At 37.3% G+C, this 18,495-nt stretch overlaps 1 protein-coding gene across 1 annotated transcript in view; it reads right to left on the bottom strand.

Moving 5' to 3' along the window:
* CLNK (cytokine dependent hematopoietic cell linker) overlaps positions 1-18,076 on the bottom strand; it is a 33,455-nt gene extending 15,379 nt beyond the window's left edge. Inside the window, exons 1-10 of the mRNA XM_042871551.1 lie at positions 18,021-18,076; positions 17,011-17,060; positions 12,761-12,801; positions 10,398-10,563; positions 8,174-8,247; positions 7,829-7,874; positions 4,889-4,917; positions 4,537-4,556; positions 3,065-3,193; positions 311-338 (exon numbers count right to left, since the gene is read on the bottom strand). Coding sequence (XP_042727485.1) covers positions 311-338; positions 3,065-3,193; positions 4,537-4,556; positions 4,889-4,917; positions 7,829-7,874; positions 8,174-8,247; positions 10,398-10,563; positions 12,761-12,801; positions 17,011-17,060; positions 18,021-18,076 — 639 coding nt within the window. The remainder of the gene's footprint in view (positions 1-310; positions 339-3,064; positions 3,194-4,536; positions 4,557-4,888; positions 4,918-7,828; positions 7,875-8,173; positions 8,248-10,397; positions 10,564-12,760; positions 12,802-17,010; positions 17,061-18,020) is intronic.
* Positions 18,077-18,495: the final 419 nt, after the last annotated feature.

Raw genomic sequence — 18,495 nt, 5'->3', positions numbered from 1 at the left:
TTCATAGACATCTGCAGCATTTGGCACTGATGAGATGCACTTTTATTTGGCTACTTGGGAAGGTTGCTTAACACTGTGTGTGCTTTTATTTCTGTAAGGAACTTCAGGATCTTAACTGTCGTTCATAGCACAGCAGTTTTGAAAGTACTATATACATAAAGATATATTTATGACCGAAAATAATTTGGTTATTATAGTGTTTTTACCTACCAGGCTAAGTCATGACTGAAATACTGTTACATCGAAGTTGTGCAGCCCTGAAAAGTGTATGGTTTTGGCAGCAATAATGTATACAAAGATGATTACTTACTTCATTCAGGTCTCTAAAAGATAGATGCCTGGAAAAGAAAGAATTATATGTAAAAATTTCATTATCATAAAATAAAAATGTCTGGGAACTTAAATACTTTAGTTACATCATTCCTGAAAATTAACAGCCCTTGGCATTTTATTACTGCTATAGAAATTCAGAGGCTGGTTATTTTTTGACATAAATTATTTGCAGGAAAAGGTTATAGACTTCCATAAAGAAGAACAGCATCCACAGTATTAATTATGGCAAATGAGAGAAGTCCCATTTAGGATTTATTCTAAGAGGAGAGGAGAAGCAATATGAACAGTTATAAGCTTTATTCTGTATCCTGCGTCTTATTCTAAAAGTATTATTACAAACTTTAAAGTCAAGTAGAAGCAGTGTTTTTTTTAAAGACTGAGGATTTTCAAAAATGAAACATTCACAGTGGCAGAAAGTGTAGATACAAGGAGATGAAAACCAGGAACTCAAGATGCAAGCTGGTAAAGAGAAGTGGAGAATGCTCCTTCTGGTCCCAAATCAAGTTGGTAGTTAGGCATTTTTATGCTGTATTCTGATATGCCTGGTCAACAAGGATACCTTTCCATCCTCAGAGGGGATCACCAGAAAATATTCTGCCCCTCAAAAGGGGCAGCATATCAAATCTGACCTATTTTATTGGATGTCCTAAGTTTGATGAACGCATATAGCGTGTATTTCATAATAAAAGAGATTGAGGTCTAGATTTTAGAGGGTTTTTAGGAACATAAGATATGGATAAGCACCTGGTAATTTTCCAAAGGCTCCAGGTTTCTGAAAGTTCAATGATTTACTAAATCATTCAAAGAGAATGCAAAAGGAAGAAAGTATATAAAAAGCCCTGGGAGTTATGTTTCAAGACTTCTTCAGTGAGGAGGGGTCTCTTCTTTTTACCTGTGCTGAAAACATAAGCATGGTGTGTTAAAAAACAAGAGATTTGGGGTCTGTTGGAGGGAAACTTCTGCAAGGGTAGGAGAAAGGAGAGGGCATGTTTCAGGTTTGGATAGATGCTTTTGTGTTAACGTGCGATTTGTTAGCTTGGTCTCTGAGGTCATTTTATGACAAGCAGAAGACTCTGCTTAGAATGTTGGGTGCCTAGTAAAGTTAAGCTGCAGTCCCTACATTTGTTTTCTCCCTACCAAGCTATGACTGGATTGGTGATGGGTGACAAGTATTTTGAGTGAAGTGCTTATGTGGGAAATATGTGAAGTGCCTTCCTAGATCATGCGTGGTCTTAGTCTGTGCTGCCCCTCTCCTACCTCTGAAACTGAAAAATCTGATACAGTTCACATATCTATGCTTTAGGAAAATTTTGGTATTTATAACTGCAATGCAGAATCTTGTGGTTATGATTTTTTTCTGCCTCCTTTCACTTCTAGAATAAGAAATTACTTGTATTTATATTAAAGAGTTTGGCTTTGTAATAGGACCTTTCAAGTCCAAGTGCTTTGCATACTGATGCTGGCAAGCGCAGCCTGTAGTAGTTCTCACAGGATTCGATTTATGTGCTGCCCTACCAAGGGGAGGGATCAGCCATGGGATTTGGAACTTCTCAATTATAGGTCAGGTCATACATCTGAATATGAAGCTACTTCATATTAATAAAATGTCTTAACAACCAACAGCTTTAACCTAATCCATGAAAGAATTTAAGTGCCATTCAGGAAAAATAAAGCATACTCAGAGCTAGCTCTTTAAGTATATACTTGAAGTAAATTTCTTCATGGATTTGTTAGCTATTTTTTTTTTTTTCTTTCTTTCCTCGTGGGATTTGTACTATAGGATTTTGACTCTGGTGACCTTTGTAAAAATGAAGCGAAATTCCACCTTGATGAACTGAAATTGAATGTATTTGCAGAAGGTTGGGTAGAACTGACATGGCTCAGTTGTGCCCAAAATTCTGGCTGCAGTAGGTTTTTAGAGAGGCACTGTGCATTATATCCAACTGCCCCTGGATGTGTATCAGTTCTGTTCTCAGCGTGTCCACCGCCTGCCTCATTTCTGTACATATATTTTGGTCACATGGAAGTGCACATGTATCTGTCTACAGGGCAGTGAGCAGCACACATTCATTTTCATGTAGCTCAATATATTATATGAAAATAGCAGTCAGTCTCGTAACTTGACATACACATGCTCTATCATACAGCTGAGCACAACTGCTGGACTCAGCCTCTATCCATGCTCTCCAAATGCTGTATCACCATGTGTGTTGTATGACGTAGGAGAAGCTGGGGGGATTCTGGCATAAAAGATTGTGGCGGCTGGAGCAAGATTTCTGGCTACAGATTTATCATCTCTTTTGCTGAATGTAATATCCTTGGGATATGAAGGTATTTCTGTATCTCTCTGGTACAGTCAGGGTGTTTCCCCATACTTGGCTTTCCATTACCAGCTGTGCTGAGCAAATGCAATTACTTTTACTTAGAAGTGATTGCCAAACCTCTAAATATGAGTGAAAAAAAAAATAGGACTTTAATCAAAGTGTTCATGAGAGTTCCACCTACTTTTCCACTCCTTTACCTCTTTACCGCTATTTTGGCAGTTTTTTCTTTAAGAAATGCTGGTATCATGTTATGCTAAATACCACTTCTCTTGATTATTCACAGCTGTCTAAAGAATCAACAGCTATTTTCTTAAGTATAGGCAGAAGTGTGATGGAGAAGTCTGGTGGTTTTGACAGGGAGAGTGTTTTGATTCTCAGGAAATTAGCATGAATAAATGTAGCAGTACCTTGTGGGCTTTGCTGATACTGGAGAAGTATGAGACTGGCTGGCTGTTTCCCTGGTGTGGAGGACATGGCTGCCTATCTTCGGTGCTGGAGGAAGTGGATGATACTGTTTTGGCAGTGTCTTCAGAGGCCTGAAAGAGCCAACGGAGAATTGGAAGAACTTTTAGGGAATGAAGGAGGTGCAAAGACTGCGTTGTAAGTGCAAGCGCAAAAGGGAAAACACTGGGATTTTCCAAGAGTATTTCAATGTATTTGTGCTGAGCTTCATTCAACAGCAATAATAATTTTAGATAATGTTCTACATTTGCAAGAATGTGCTGTACTGTGTTCTATGCCACTTAGCACTGCTTTCATGCTCTTCTCCAGTACGTGCCAGCTCTTCAGTGCTGATATCTCTGGGTGGGTAAGGCCCAGCTGGGAAATGCCCTCCAGCTTAAGTAATATAGAATCATAGAATGGTTTGGGTTGGAAGGAACCTTTAAGATCATCTAGTTTCAATCCCCCTGCTATAAGTGGAGACGCCTCCCTCTAGACCAGGTTGCTCACAATTCCATCCAGCCTGGCCTTTAACATGTCCAGGGTGGAAGTGTTGGCAACCTCTCTGGACAAACTGTTCCAGTGTCTTCCCACCCTCACAGTAAAGAATTTCTTCCTGGATATCTTGACTAAATCTACCTTCTTCCAGTTTAAGGTCATTTTCTTGCAGTGTTCAAGAGATGTCTGGATGATGTGCTGCATGATATGGTCTAGTGCTAGTGGTGGCAATGGTGATGAGGAGACGGTTGGACTAGATGATGTTATAGGTCGTTTCCAACCTTGTGATTCTATGATTTTCTTGTCCTGTCACAATATGCCCTTATAAAAAGTCCCTCCCCTGCTTTCCTGTAGGCCTCTTCAAGTACTGGAAGGCTGCTACAAGGTTCCCCTAAAGCCTTCTCTCCAGGCTGAAAAGTCCCAACTCTCTCAGCCTGTCCTGACAGGAGAGGTGCTCCAGCACCCTCTGATGAACTTTGTGGCCCTCCCCTGGACCTGCTCCAACACCTCAATGTCATTCTTCTGTTGGGGGCCCCAGACCTGGAATGTTCTATAGTTTTGATCATACTTTAAACCTGCTTACATATCCTACTGCGTTCAATACAGGCATTGAGGAATAAACTTAGCAGTTTTGGATTACCTTTCTAAATTGTTTTATTTGTAGCAACTATAATTGTTTGAGAGTGGGGGGGGGGGGGGGGAAAAAAAAAAAAAAAAAAAAAAATTTTGCTTTTTTTTTTAAAAAAAAAAAAAAAGCAGAAAGATTTAAAAGACAGTGGAGATTATATGGTATTGTGAGTAGAATCTAAGGAAATTAGATAAATAAAGAGTTTCCCTGTCCCCATCCCCCAACAATTTGTGGCTGCATTGGACCCTATTCCAGATTTCTGGACATCCTATGTTGGGAAGAGCATGAAAGCTATTTCTGAACTGATCTTACCGTGGGGGAGGCAAAGGTTTCTAGAAAAGAAAAAAACAAAAATACGTTTGAACTTTTCTCCCTTGTTTTACCAGCAGAAATATAAGTAGTTCAGATAAAGCAGGCATATCTGTGTCAACAGGCAAAGTTTTATGTACTCCACAACACATAACATAGGTTTAAATATGCCTCTTTAAAATCACTGAAGAGTAAAAGATGCCATTGTAAACCATGAATACAAATTAGTGAGGTAACATAGGCCTGCAGACTTCTCATCCTTCAGTTAGTGCTAGCAAAACTGGAGTGTGCTTTTTGCAAATACATTCCACAGCGTAACAGCCAATGCAAATTTAATTGGTCAGAGACTGCTTACCTGGAGTCCGTGTGTTTTCACTCTTTCTCCTAAGAAAATTATTAATAATTGTTAAATGAGCACTGTCTACATATAGCTTTATCCCAGAATTGTTATTACTGACAGCCTGCCCTCACCCACCAGCTCATTGCCACCACATTCATCCTGCAAACATATCCACATCTCCACCATTTTTCCTGCTTCCTAATGGTTGGCATTAATTAACATCAACCTATTTGTAGGGGCTGGAAGCTTCAGTGGTTCAGTGAGAGATTGTTTGTGGGAGTGAAGGCTGAGGCTGCTGGAGATGGGGATGAGCGCGCACTTTGTGTTGGCTAGAATGGGCTCTGAATTTTAATGTAAGCGCAGTGAGTTTTGTTCTGTATTTTATTTTGTCTTTTCTGAGGGTGGATTCACAGATAGATTGAAATGCAATTTAAGATTCCTTCTAACAGTTTGTACCTCTCTCCAATTAAATACTAGATTACGTATACTTAGATAATTGTGGCAATCCTGGAAATATTGAGAATCTTTTTGTACTGCATCCAGGTGAATCTTTCTAAATGACATAAGGGACATAACTATTACCTGAAGTTAAAGTAGGAAAAAACAATTATGTTTTATTACCTCAACTTAAAATATAAAATAATCTTCATGCTACTTGATAAAACTGCATGAAGTTTGGTTTTGTCCCTAGCTTTCAAAGTGGCATATTTGAAGCTGATATTTATTCAGATATTTTGTAAAGTTAAGTATTGTTCTGAGACTTTATTGTGTGCTGATTATTTGTGTTTTTTTTTTTTTTTGCTTGTTTTGATAAAAAATATCTGTTTTCTGTTGTTGCTCTTTCTGAGTTTACAATTATTTGACTGATTTTAAATGCATATGGGACATCCTGCTAGTTAAAATAAAATGCATAGATAAGATTTTTACTGTATTTGCAGTAGAGTTTGGTTTGTTAAATATTTTTAGAAGTTTTATGTACAGACATCCTAAGTAATATGAAAAATGGTGAAGTAGAGCCTGGATTCCCCCTCAGGTAAGCCATAGCAAATTGCTTGAACTAAAATAATGGCACCTTAAGTATTTAGCAATTGGAAAAATTAGCTATTGGAAAAAAAAGTTTTTGTGCTATTTATGCCATCTGGTGGCAACGCCGCTTAATAGCACTTTGTATGAGAATAAATGTTAGGATATTTAACAACAGGGTAGTTACTTAAAAATAATAAATTATCCACAGGCATTATTGGCTCAGGAAGTACTCAAATATATGTGGGCTCCATCCTCAAATTGCAGAATTCAAGTTAGCTGCCTGCACAGTCCTTACTTTATCTCTCTTGATATCAGCACATACCTTGTGCTGGCAGACAAACAATGAAGCCAACTTCAATTCAACGTGGAATTTGAGGCTTTATCAAAGCTGGCCAACTGTCAGATGTACCTATATCATTAATTTCTGCAGATTTTGAAGGTGGCCTGCTCTTATTTCAGCTTTTGTACAAACTATATCAGTATTTGCTCACAAGATTCAGTTTTTCATTTTGTGAACTTCATACTGCTTAATTTCTTATCTGTGGGAATTATTTGGTTCAATCCTTTGAGTATGGAACAAAGGGAAAAAAAACAAACAACCTTATATTGCATGGGATTCTTTGCATTACTTTTCTGGCTTGTCAGATGTCTGAAAATTTACAGTGAACATGGTGATCATATTTTCGTGGGTTGGTAATTGCATTCTTTCTGACCATGGTTTGGATATGGTTCAAAGATTTGAAATGATAAATGAAAAACCATAATTCTCTTTCAAGGTGAATTGAACATCTAATTCTTCAGTTGTTGACATTGTGATATATTGCTATATCTTAAGTATACCAAAAATGTAGAAAAATGTATACAAATAAAGTGTTTAGAAATATACTTTTAATAGAAACTTATTCTTGATTAAAATTGTAAAGAATTTAATAGTTGCAGACCTCATTAAATTCCTAAGACTCAGACAGCAGCCTGTATGCAATTCAATCACAAGAAACAAAACAGAACAAACAAAAAATGAAAGGCATATTTACAATTCAAAAATGCAGAAATTTGAAGCTAATTTAAAGTTAATGGCAAAGGAGCAGAGGAGCAAATTTACATCAGGTAATTCTATAGATTTAGTGTGTTCTGAACAGAAGAATGTTGTCAGGTAGCTTTTGTAAATATGTTGGTTGCTCTGAAAGTAATGCCTTCTGCTTATTTCCGTGGAAATGGCATCAGGTACAATGAGCTCAATTTGATAGAGCAAATTCTCTTCAAAATACTATTTTGCAACACACTATCATTAGCTATGCATTTTTGCTAGCAATGAACAGGAGTCTGCATGCCGTGTACCATCAGAGGTGACCTGCTTTTGCTGTTGCCACTGTTGAAACGCACTGCCCACCTCCTCGCTGTGCTCACGTTCACTGTTTGGTCTCCATAAATATTCAGCAAGCATTGAGGAATGTCAATGAGTGTCATTTTTGTCTGCATGGAGGAGTTCAGTGGCACACCTTTTCTTCATGTGCACTTCAGATGCCATTTTGTTAGACTGCCCCTCAGCTGCCATTGGTCACACGACAACAAAATGTAATGGAATATTGGTGGGAAGGCTCAGCCTCTACTGCAATCCCGACAACATTTGCCTCTGATGCTGTGGGCTATTATAATAAAACAGGAGGCATTATTTTTGGAGCAGCCCTTATACATTTCTATTGAGAACTTGAGGTTCTGGATTAAAGTATATCTACTTTTTTTAGACAATTACCTTAGTATTGGGTTGTTGAAATAGTGCTTGAAATTTAGCAGCAGGATTATTTGGGAAAGTGGCTGTTGTTCTGAAAACAGTTTTTTCTATCATCTGCAATGTCTACGTATGTATCAAAGCTAAATATGGAAGCACTGTTTTCTGATTGAACAACTAGACAGACTTTTTAATTATACCTTCAACATTTGACACGCTCCTCGCCTCTAGAGCAGACGTATGTTTCTGTAAATAAAATCAAATAAAGGTGTGATGTTAGGCATCATACTTGAAACTGTAGCTGGTAAAAACAGCGCTATTCTTGACTGAGATGCTGCAAATAGTAGATCCATTCTTGACCTCAGGCATCAACAAAAGAAGGTGAGCTGAGAGGATGTTGTTGCATAGCAAAACAGGATCCTATGTGACCTTGCAAAAATCAAATTGTTCATGGCTTAGACTTCAACTGGAGTGCATGTAGCTTTATGTGATGTTACAGAATAGAGGAAATGCGTTTGCAGACAGAGCTTATGGTCCTTACTTACAGGCAAGTACTGAGGGGGCTGAGGTGGGTGACTGCTTGTGTGGGTAGTACCTGAAGGCTTCAGACAATGTTTATCTGTAAGAGGAAGAAAAAGCAATCTTGAGTAATTCTTTCTTTTGAAAGATGCTGTCTTTCAAGATGAAGAAATTTTAATGTTTAGAACATGGTTTTGATGTCAGGCATTGCCGTTTTTATAGCATTTTCATTTTGCCTTTCCTTCCATATTACTTTAGTAGAGGTATTGATCACCTACTTCACAGTGGTAATAAATAAATAAACCTTTGTTAGCTGGTACACAGTTAAAGCACAGTTAAGCTGTGGGCAGATCTGTGAATTTGCTCATTATCTTGAATGAATTGCTGGGGCTTAGTGAAATGTGGAGGGGTTTGCCCTTCATAGAACTGTTAATTTTACTTTAGCTTCTAATAAATACTGCACTCGTGGCCCACTAGAAGAAATACATGAAGGGTGAACTGGCATGTGTTCTCAAGTCATTAACTGTATCTCAAGGGCATTTTTATTTTTCTAGGTAAGATGGCAAAATGGGATGGTATATGAATTTTTGCCTTTTTCAAGTACATTTCAAAACCTTTCTTCACACCTGTATCATATCATACTTACTGGGCGTAACATGAAGGTAAAAAAGCAGCATTTTGTTTAATTTTTTTTTTTTTTTTTTTCCTCAGGACAGACTTGCAAAAACAATAAAGATGCTGTTTGTGGACTGAAAGTATTTTCTACTAACCAAGATAAAAAGAGTATAAGTTACTTTGGATTTCCAAGTAAAATACCTAAAAGAGTCTTTGTACGTTACATAGAGTATCTGGTTCTTTAGGATGTCTGTGATCAAGTAAAATGTCATACTTGCTTGGCAGGAGAGACACTGTGACGTGAGGCTCATCCCCTGAGCTCTAGGTGTATTTACTCCTGTGATTTCCCCAAATGCAGGAGATTTGACTGCATATGTGGTACTGGGGATCTGTGCTTTGTCTGTTTGTTTGTTTAATTTTACCAGGGAGACCTTACAGCTCCCTGCAATTCCCTGAAAGGAGGTTGTAGTGAGGTGAGAGATGGCCTCTTCTCCAAGATAACTGCAACTGGATGAGAGGTAATGGCCTCAAGTTGCACCTGGGGAGATTTAAGTTGGATATTGGAGAAGAAAACCTTTCAGAAAAGCTGGTGAGGCAGTGAAACGAGCTGCCAGGGAGGTGGTGGAGTCACCGTCCCTGGGGGTGCTCAAGAAATGTGGAGATATGGCACTGAGTGGTGTGGTTAGTAGGACATGGTGGAGATGGGTTTGTAGTTGGACTAGATGATCTTAGATGTCTTTCAACCTTAATGTTTCTGTGGCTTTACGATCAAATACACTCCTACAAAAAATAATGGAAAATCTTAATGGTATTTGATGTGAACTGGAGAGAACTTCCATATGTGTATATTGATCCTGTATGTTCAGATATTTTTGGCTTCTGCTTTCCATTCTTCCTCATCTAAAATTTTTCTCAATTTTAGAGTTATTTTAGATCTTTGTAATGTGTTAATTCTAGATCTTTGTAATATGTTAATTCTAGACATAGGTATCTGGGATGATATTTAGCTTCTGTAGGCTGGATATTATTTGGTTATGTATATTTGGGCATTAAATTTGATTTCAGATTGCTTTAGTAACCCAAAACGTGACTAATGCAACTATCTTGTAAGGTTAAGAATGCTTGAGAAATACATTCTAAGTACTTTCTTATTATTGATGTTACAAGTGTCAGAAAATGCCTTTGACAAGCCTGCTACATTTGTTCATCTGCAAATTATAATCTGAAGGAAACTTTTAAATGTTTCTAGTGTGTTTTCCATCTCAAAGTTTTCTAGGCTTAAGAAACAGTGTGCTTTCCTGTAGTGGTTGTGGGTTTGACCAGTCAGATTTTGAAGATTTAACATGAAATGAGATCATAGAATGAGATCATGAAGGCAATACCATAATGAAAAGAAATCAGCGATTATTAATTTAACATAATTTAATGGGAAAGAAGGGTAAGTTTTGAATATGCAGTTGAAGATAAAGCTCTTCTCTTGTCCCTTCCCATTAGTCTTTTATTTTTCAATTGAACTATATTATTAAAAAAAAATATAGAAAAAGCAGGAGAAAATCTGAATGAAAACACAAAAAATGTGTACTGTTCCTATTTATGTCTATGTGTGGCTCACTTCCGGCAGACAGAAAAAGTTACCTGCATATACGGAATCCTGTTGAGGTTTGGGAGGAAGGGTTCTCAAATCTTGGACAGCCTCCAGAGTGGAAGAACTTGCAACTGTTTCATAAACATCTTCATCCGCATCAGATAGTTTGGAGGATAATTTTAACTCATCCTGTCCCCTCTTTGTGAAATGTTTGTCCTACATAGAAGGGCGGGATATATACAGATAATGCAAACAAGTTTAAGTTCAAGATTAACTTAATATTTGGAAATACTTGAGGTCTGGAACCAGATATTTTGGTACACAGGACATTTTCTGGTGGAAATGGATAGGTTGGAAAATAACTGAGGAAGTGTTTTGAGGATCTGAACTTTGAATTTGATTAATGAAATAGCCATTTTGTTATCTACAAAAATATATTAACTAGTTCATCGCATATTTCATGGTTTAAAATAAAAACATGAACTGTTTCTGAGAATTCATACTAGAAAATTAACAGTCCAAGAGACTCAAGATGTCTCTAGATGTGCCTATCCTCTTGTTCCAGGTTGGCTAAAAATTTCTTTCTGGCGTTCTGCTCTGCCCTTCGTGCTCACCATTTACATGCTGGGGCAATGCTGCTGGTTTCTTTAAGGGGAAATGCACAGGCAGCACAAAGTTGAGATTACTGTTGCATCATCTCAACTGAAGGTACCCAAAGTTCAGTAAAGAATGTTTTACTACCAGAGACAGTGTAGGTGTATCCACCCACTGTGTGCTTGCAGCTTCCCTGTTCTTTGTTTTAATCTGTTCTTAAATATCATGCTAATGGGGAATCAATATCTTCCCAAGGCGTTGTCTTCCACTAGCTACCTGTCCTTTCGGTTAATGCTTCTTCTCGAGTGCTACAAATTATACCAGTTTGTGTCACCCTCTAAAGGCACACACAAATAATTGATTATTAACCACTTTATTTCAACTTTTATTATACTCCATGTTTATAATTATATTTTCTTTTAGTCTCTTCACTCCTAGACTAAGCAAGAACAATTCCTTAAAGCCTTTTCTGAGCTCTCAGCCAACTCGAAGGATTTTGATCCTTCTATCTCCAGTATTACTTTTCCGTCAACTCTTCAAGGCTATGCACAGCTTCATGAAAACATCAGAGAGATGTCCAAGAATATACTGTTTTTGATGATACATTTCAGGGTAACGTTTGTCTTTCTATAACTGCAGATGTTAATTAAAAAAAAAATACCACTATACTCTGCACACACCCTGCATGACACATGGGTTTTGCAGGGTATTCTGCTGGGTAACTACTTCCAGTTCAGTAGCAGAACTCTGGGAAGTACAGTGAGGGTTGATATCTTTTTCAAACAATTGAAAATACTACAAATATTTAAAGATTTTTACAGTTTGCTTGTGAAATTCTCTTCTGAGAAAGACCTAACAAAATTTGAGATACATCACATCTACTGCTTTCATTTTTCCCAGCGTTGTATTTCTTCTAAAAAGAAAATTATTTATGTTCGATGAATCATTGTCCCTGTTCACATTAGCAGTATTTTTTAAATAATTAGATATATTTTTTCGTAAAACACTTCCAAACTCTGATAGCCTCTCCAGGTATCCAGTACACCCTCAGGATCTGCTATAAAAATAATAGTAATAATAAAAATTGAAGTTGCCCCTGTTTCTCCCTGTTGCTTTAGGAACATTTTAGAATGATCCCAAAGATAATCAATTAATGTCTCAGAAATTACTTCAAATTCTTCTTTAGATGCTTTAGTATAAGTAAATGCTGTCCTAGCAGTTCTTTTCCTGTACTGTTCTGTGCCATTACTGCCTTCTTGTTGGTATTAATTCCATGTAGTATCTGACTGTAATTAATTAACCTTTCTGAAGCAGCCAAAATATTGATTATATCAGCGTTCTTCACTCATCCTTTATTTGTTCAGCTTGCTCTTGAAGCAACAGATCTGTGCTCTCTTTTCCTCTTTCTCTAACTTGTAAGGTATTTGCAGTCTTTTCTTATACGTCTGACATCTGAAACTCGAGCTTTTGCGCAGAAGTGGAAGGATGTTTAAAATATGTACTGTTATCTTTTCCGCTTTTATTTGCATTAGTTACTTATTAAACCTCGAGGCTTATGATTTTTGTGCTTGTTCATCTTGACGCCTGCTACTTTTGCATGATCTTACAATAAAGGAGTATTTCAGATACATACTGTAAACAGAGAATTAGGTCAATTCAATTAGCTCCCACTAATACAAAGTAAAAGTTGTTCTACGTACTTAAAAAAAAAAATTCCCTTTATTATCATTGAGGACTACATTTTCTGCTACCAGTGTTGTAGCTAGAACACACATTTAGGAGTGAAAGAGAGAAAAATTTAGGAGGAATGGATACTTACAGTACAATATGTATTAGCAGGAACTTTCCTCCTTTCATTTTCTATATGAAATAGAGAAAAAATGTCAGCAGATATCACTCTGTAGAAAAGGATACAATAACTAGTAGCTTACATGAAGGAATAAAACTCTGTCATCAGCGCAGTATTTTAAAGATAAGTGGTTTAAACAAATGACAATCCACCCATGAGTTTGTTGACCTGTGCAGAGCATGAATAGGTAACTGTAGCTATTCACAACCATTAGCTTGTCTGAGCCCACTCACAGAAACCACTCAGGGGGCTCATGCTTGAGTCCTCCTTGTTTTTTGAGTTTTGCTGCCTGGTGCAGAACTGCGTGGTTTGCTGCTGTTAAGCTCAGGGATCATGGTCTGGAAATCCCTGTTCTGCATAGAAAAATATCTTGTCCTCTTAATGGTACAAGAAAGTCTGACCTCCTGCTTTCAAGATGGAACTAGAAAAAGAGTTGTGCTGATGTCTTTGGTGTAATAGCACATTATCTGCAGCTCTTGCCCAGGAGATCGGAGTCCTGGTTTCAGTTTGGGAAGCTTCAAATCCACAATTCCCAAAATCAAGAGCAACAGTATCAGGCTGCAAACTGTTGCAACTGGTAGCTGTTTGCCAATGGATGTTATGATATCAAGAAAAGCACACTGCAGATCCGAGGGGACGATGAATAAGAAAGTGCATTTGTTTGAGTTCTTAGTTTAGCCCTTAACTTGATTTACACTTTTAATCTGGGGACTGGTGAATGCAAAACAGCCACGGTATGTATGTACCCAGCAAGTGCCCTTGTGTGGACTGTTGAACAAACCCTTGCACAGCCTGTCTTTAGCCTCACAGATCTTGTATCTGTGGCTGCATAATAGCCTGGTTTCAGAAGCTGCGCATTAAAGTTCTTCTGTCAATAGTAACTTATAACATGCTCCTTTTCTAGTTCAGTGCTGAAAGTAGGTTGTCAGATTATCTTGTGCTGCCCTAGTAACCTGTCTTCCAACGATGTTCTCAAGGAAACCAGTCTACATACACAGCCTCTTTAAAATTATTGAAGTGTTTTATTTTTTTTAAGGTTTCAATAATGTATGAGCCTGTTATTGCAGAGTGTTGTATGCCCCAGCAGATGGCATTCAATGTTCATTTATACAACACAGACAGTGTTTTAATCTCTTACACAGAGGGTCATGAATGAGAGGCAGAGTTATTTATGTGAATTAGTTGTCTGATTTTCTGTTTAGTTATGCTGATATGGATCAGAAATAAGCCCAATTAAATCAATGGCACTGAGGAAAAGTGATGTAGATAAGAGGATAGATAAGAGGACAGGGCCAATATAACAATGAAAAGACAGTCACAGTCTTTAAATAGTTGTCCTTTTACTTCTGTTAATAAAAAATGTGATTCTATCTTCCACAGTGAACAACAGAATTGAAAAATAGTGGTAAACATTAAAGCTATTAAGCCACATGTTTCATGACTTAACTCTAAGAGGGGGCAGATGTGAGACTTTAGGATGATTTATTGATATTTAATGTCAGTTTACAAACTGATGTCCAGGTTAGTCTATAATCTATTCTGTTACCCAGCAGTCACCACAGCTTGGAGGAACTGCTGCCCTCCCTCTCCTTTTCTTTTGAGAATATGTGCTTTGCACAATGTCAGTGAAGGAAGAAGTAGAGTTGCTGGTATCCTGTGGATATTCCTTTTACATGAGATGAATTTCCAGATATTTGCTTTGAGTTAGCTACAGAGTGCACACCAGATTGAATTTGCTCCTCCAGTAATTTAAGAATGTCATTTTGATAGTAAGAATGAATGTTTCATTTTGTCACCTATGCTAGAAATATTGGGCCATAGACATGCTAGAGATACTGCAATGCAAAATGCTGGCTAGGTAGTGAAACGCTATGAAAGAGACTCACTGCTTAGGAAGAGATGATTTCCGTTATTTACTATATATGCATTCTAAGTGGATGGGGCCTTGGGCAATCTGATCTAGTATTTGATCTAGTCGCTGGTAACCCTGCCTGTGGCAGGGGAGTTGGAACTTTATGATCCTTGAGGTCTGTTCCAATCCATGCCATTCTATGATTTTATCATTCTAGAACTTCAAATCCCCTGACTTCCTGTTGTATAGGTATGAAAGAGGACAGAATCACTGAATCATGGAATGGTTTGTGTTGCAAGGGACCTTAAAGATTACCTAGTCAGATGCTACCTACTAGAGACTTTTCCAAATAGACCTTCTTGCCCAAAGCCCCATCCATGCTGGCTTTGAATACCTCCAGGCATAGGGGATTGTTAGCTTCACTGGACAATTGGTTCCCTCATCATGAAGAATTTCTTCCTCTTTTCCAATCTAAATCTACATGCTTTCATTTCAAAGCTCCTGCCCCTTATTCTGTTATTACAGGTCCTTATAAGAAGTCTCTCTTCATTGTTCTTTAGGCTCCTTTAGTTATTAAAAAACCACTGGAAGGTCTCCCTGCAGCTTTTTTTTCTCTATCCTGAACAATTACAACTCTTTTAGCAGTTTTTCATATTTTTACCAGATAGTTTGCAATCAAGGGGATGTTCTCCATCAGTATTTTTTCAGCGAAATATGGCAACTTACAGCTGGTGGGACTTTTCTCAAGCTATAGAAACTTAACACCTCCAGCTCAGTATTAAAATTTCTTATGCTACAGCCTCAGTAAAACTAATAGATGGAGTGTGTCAGTTGCAACAATAGTAAGGAGTTATATTTCTGTGGCATATGTGTGGGTGTGCTTCTGCCAGCTGACAGAATGTCTGATGCAAAAGGACAAAAGAGAAGAAATGATTTTTTAATTAATTTGCAATGAAATAGAATTGCGTGTATTTTGTGGCAAGCTTACTTTTTATTGGTGACCTAAAAAAGGCTGTTCAAAAGGGTGACAGGTTAACAATTTCTGCTTGAAAACCCAATATCAGACTTGCATCCCTTATTTAAATGAAAAAGCAGAAGGTAAATTGTTTCTGTAGACTTTGATGAGTCTATGAGTGCGCTGTGGGTTTTTTTCAGTCATTTTTGTGGTGTTTCAGCAAGTGACAGAAAGTGATAAAATGTTGTGGGCTATATTTCAATGAATCTCATGATCCTTGCAGTGTCTCTTAGCCCTTCAGTAGAAAAAAAAAAAAAAATGTAGCTGAAAAATGGTAAGGAAGAATCGGCATAGGAGTTTTCAGTGTCAATATTTCTGGTCTGAAGTACAGTGTAAAAATGTCAGTATTTTCCTCTGACCTCTAGAGATGTTAGGTAAGACAAGCAAAACCTTCATAAATCATATGACTATGATTCCAGAACCAAGGAAGAGACTAGGCAGTCTTCTCTTCAGAGACTGTGAAAAGCATGTGTAAAAAAATGTCACTTTTGTGAGCTTTTGTGGTATGGCTAGTTATCTATCTATACAGAATAAAAGATATACTGCTAGATTGTTGAGTTATATTTTTCCAGAACTGCTATTTTTATTTTTTTTTTCAGCCTTAAATCTAAATCTTGTGTATTATATTGCATCCATTTGAGAAAACTTCACATAACACAATAAACATAGCGTACCAAATAAATTTATCTGGATGGTTGTGCCCCCATTTAGTTAGATAATTTACGTACTTTGCATTAGACATCTCTAAGCTCAGCCAAAGTTGTGAAACACTGCCATTTTTCAAGTGCTCAAATAGGATCTGTGCTTAAGAAGTAAATGGGATTCAAATACATGCTTAGTGCTGACCATAACTGCCATGGAATGAGATTCAGAGCTCCTATGTCATTGTCCCATTGCTTTGGAACAGCAAAAAAACAGATTGTTTTAAAAGCGATGCATCCTTTTAAATTCCCTCAATTGCATTCTAAAAGTTATCAGCCAGTGTGAGGATTTCGGTTTCCAGCAGGATGACCACTCGTATTCAACTTGTTTCAATGTATAACATCACGAAACCAATATTTTTTGGAGCAGCCTGGAACTAAATGTCTTCTTACTTTCTTCATTAGCAGATATCCAAGAACTTAGCTTTCTTTTCCTTCTTTTCTTGCAACTTATTTTTGCTTTTTTGGGGGGGGGATGGGGGGAGGGGGAAGAGAAGGGGGGGAGTTGTTTGTTTGTTTTGTTTTGTTTTTTTGTTTTATGATGTTAAAATATTTTGGCCCTTCTTAATTAGGAGCTATTATTGACTGAGTAATTATTATGTCAAAAAGATATGTTGTAGTACTTCTTTTTTCAATACTAAAAGAATTTTACCTTTTGGATGTATTTCCAGATGCATTTCTGCAAACAAACTTGGGCAAGAACTAAGGACATAAAAAAAGATCCACTTAAATATTAGAAATTACCATTGATCTATGAAAATTTTCAGACAGTGTAACTTAGCTGAACAAGTGCAAGCTGCAAGTGCAATAATTTAAACTTGAAAAACAATTTGTTAGATACAGAAATTCAGCATTTTTGGCAATCTCTTACAGCCTCAAATTTGGATAGGTAGAACTCTACTGATACTACAAATATCAATTTTAGACATGGATATTGCAACAATCTTATTAATGCTTTTACATCTTCAGAACATAATTTGAGGGATGATTTTGCTTAGGGAAATAGGATCTAAATGTCTTTTAGCATGTGGCTGTGCCACTGCACATGGCTCCTTTCCCCTTTTGCCAGCTTCCATGGGTATCACAATTTCCCCCAACCCTGTCATGATATTATTCCATCTTGCTTTAGGATGGAACTCAGCTAGTAGGAATATGTGGGATACGCTGAGTTCAGAAGAAACACATTGACAGGTCTTGATTTAACCCTGTTGTCAAGGATGATAGTTCTCTCACTATCACCCTCTTTTGTTACTGGTCCTTGGCCCCATGTCAGCCTGACCAGCAGCATAAACAGATAATTGCAGTACTATAACTCAATATTCAGAAACAACAACTATTTCTCAGTGAATATGCAGCCAGGGTTTGCATTAGGATTGTATTAACACACTCTTGTTTTACCTAATTTCTGAAGGCCCTTGGAATTACCCAAAGTTTGTGAAACAACTAAGCTTCAAGTGTCCCACTATTCTAATTACAACAAAATTTCTGTTAGCAGCAGCTTTCGAACACAATGAAGCTGAGTGGTTTCCTGTTTAGTAAGCAGACTGTAAACCACAGTAGATTCATTTGGTCTTTGCTGTTTGCTGCTTAGAGCATGGCCACATTAATAATAAAAATTCTATTGAAGTTACTTATCGGCACCTTAAACAGCAATTTGCTTACCTATTTTTTGGCAAAGTTTTCCTCCTCCCATTTGAATTTGTTGGGTGCTGTATCATTGTTTTCCTGTTAGTTCTGCCACAATTGAACAAAGCTTACTGTTAGCAAGCAGTAGTAAGTGGAAAAGAAATGTGAATTTAAAATGAAATTATCAATTCTGGGAAAAATGTATGTAAATGATTCCCATCTACACCCCAAACATGATTTTCTTTCTTGTAGATATCAAAGTAACAAAGACCTGTTCTTTTGGCCCCCTCCTCCTGTTGCTCTTGAGTTTAACTTTGAAACCTAATTTACTCATTTAAAATAATATTGATCTAAAACAGAGGATTTCCGCTTTTACCTCTTAACTACTGGAAACATCAGTGTTAGCAGCAAAGGAAGATTATCTTGCCAAATAATATCCATAGATTGTCAAGATGGTCATGTTTTCTTGAACTCTTGGGCTTAGTCCCAAATTCATCTAAATTCATAGATT

Source organism: Lagopus leucura, unplaced genomic scaffold (assembly GCF_019238085.1).
Source record: "Lagopus leucura isolate 7727_CA_CO unplaced genomic scaffold, USGS_WTPT01 Super-Scaffold_100004, whole genome shotgun sequence".
Lineage (NCBI taxonomy): Eukaryota > Metazoa > Chordata > Aves > Galliformes > Phasianidae > Lagopus > Lagopus leucura.
The sequence above is the reverse complement of the archived record's forward strand: the minus strand, read 5'-3'. Positions and strand labels throughout refer to the sequence as shown.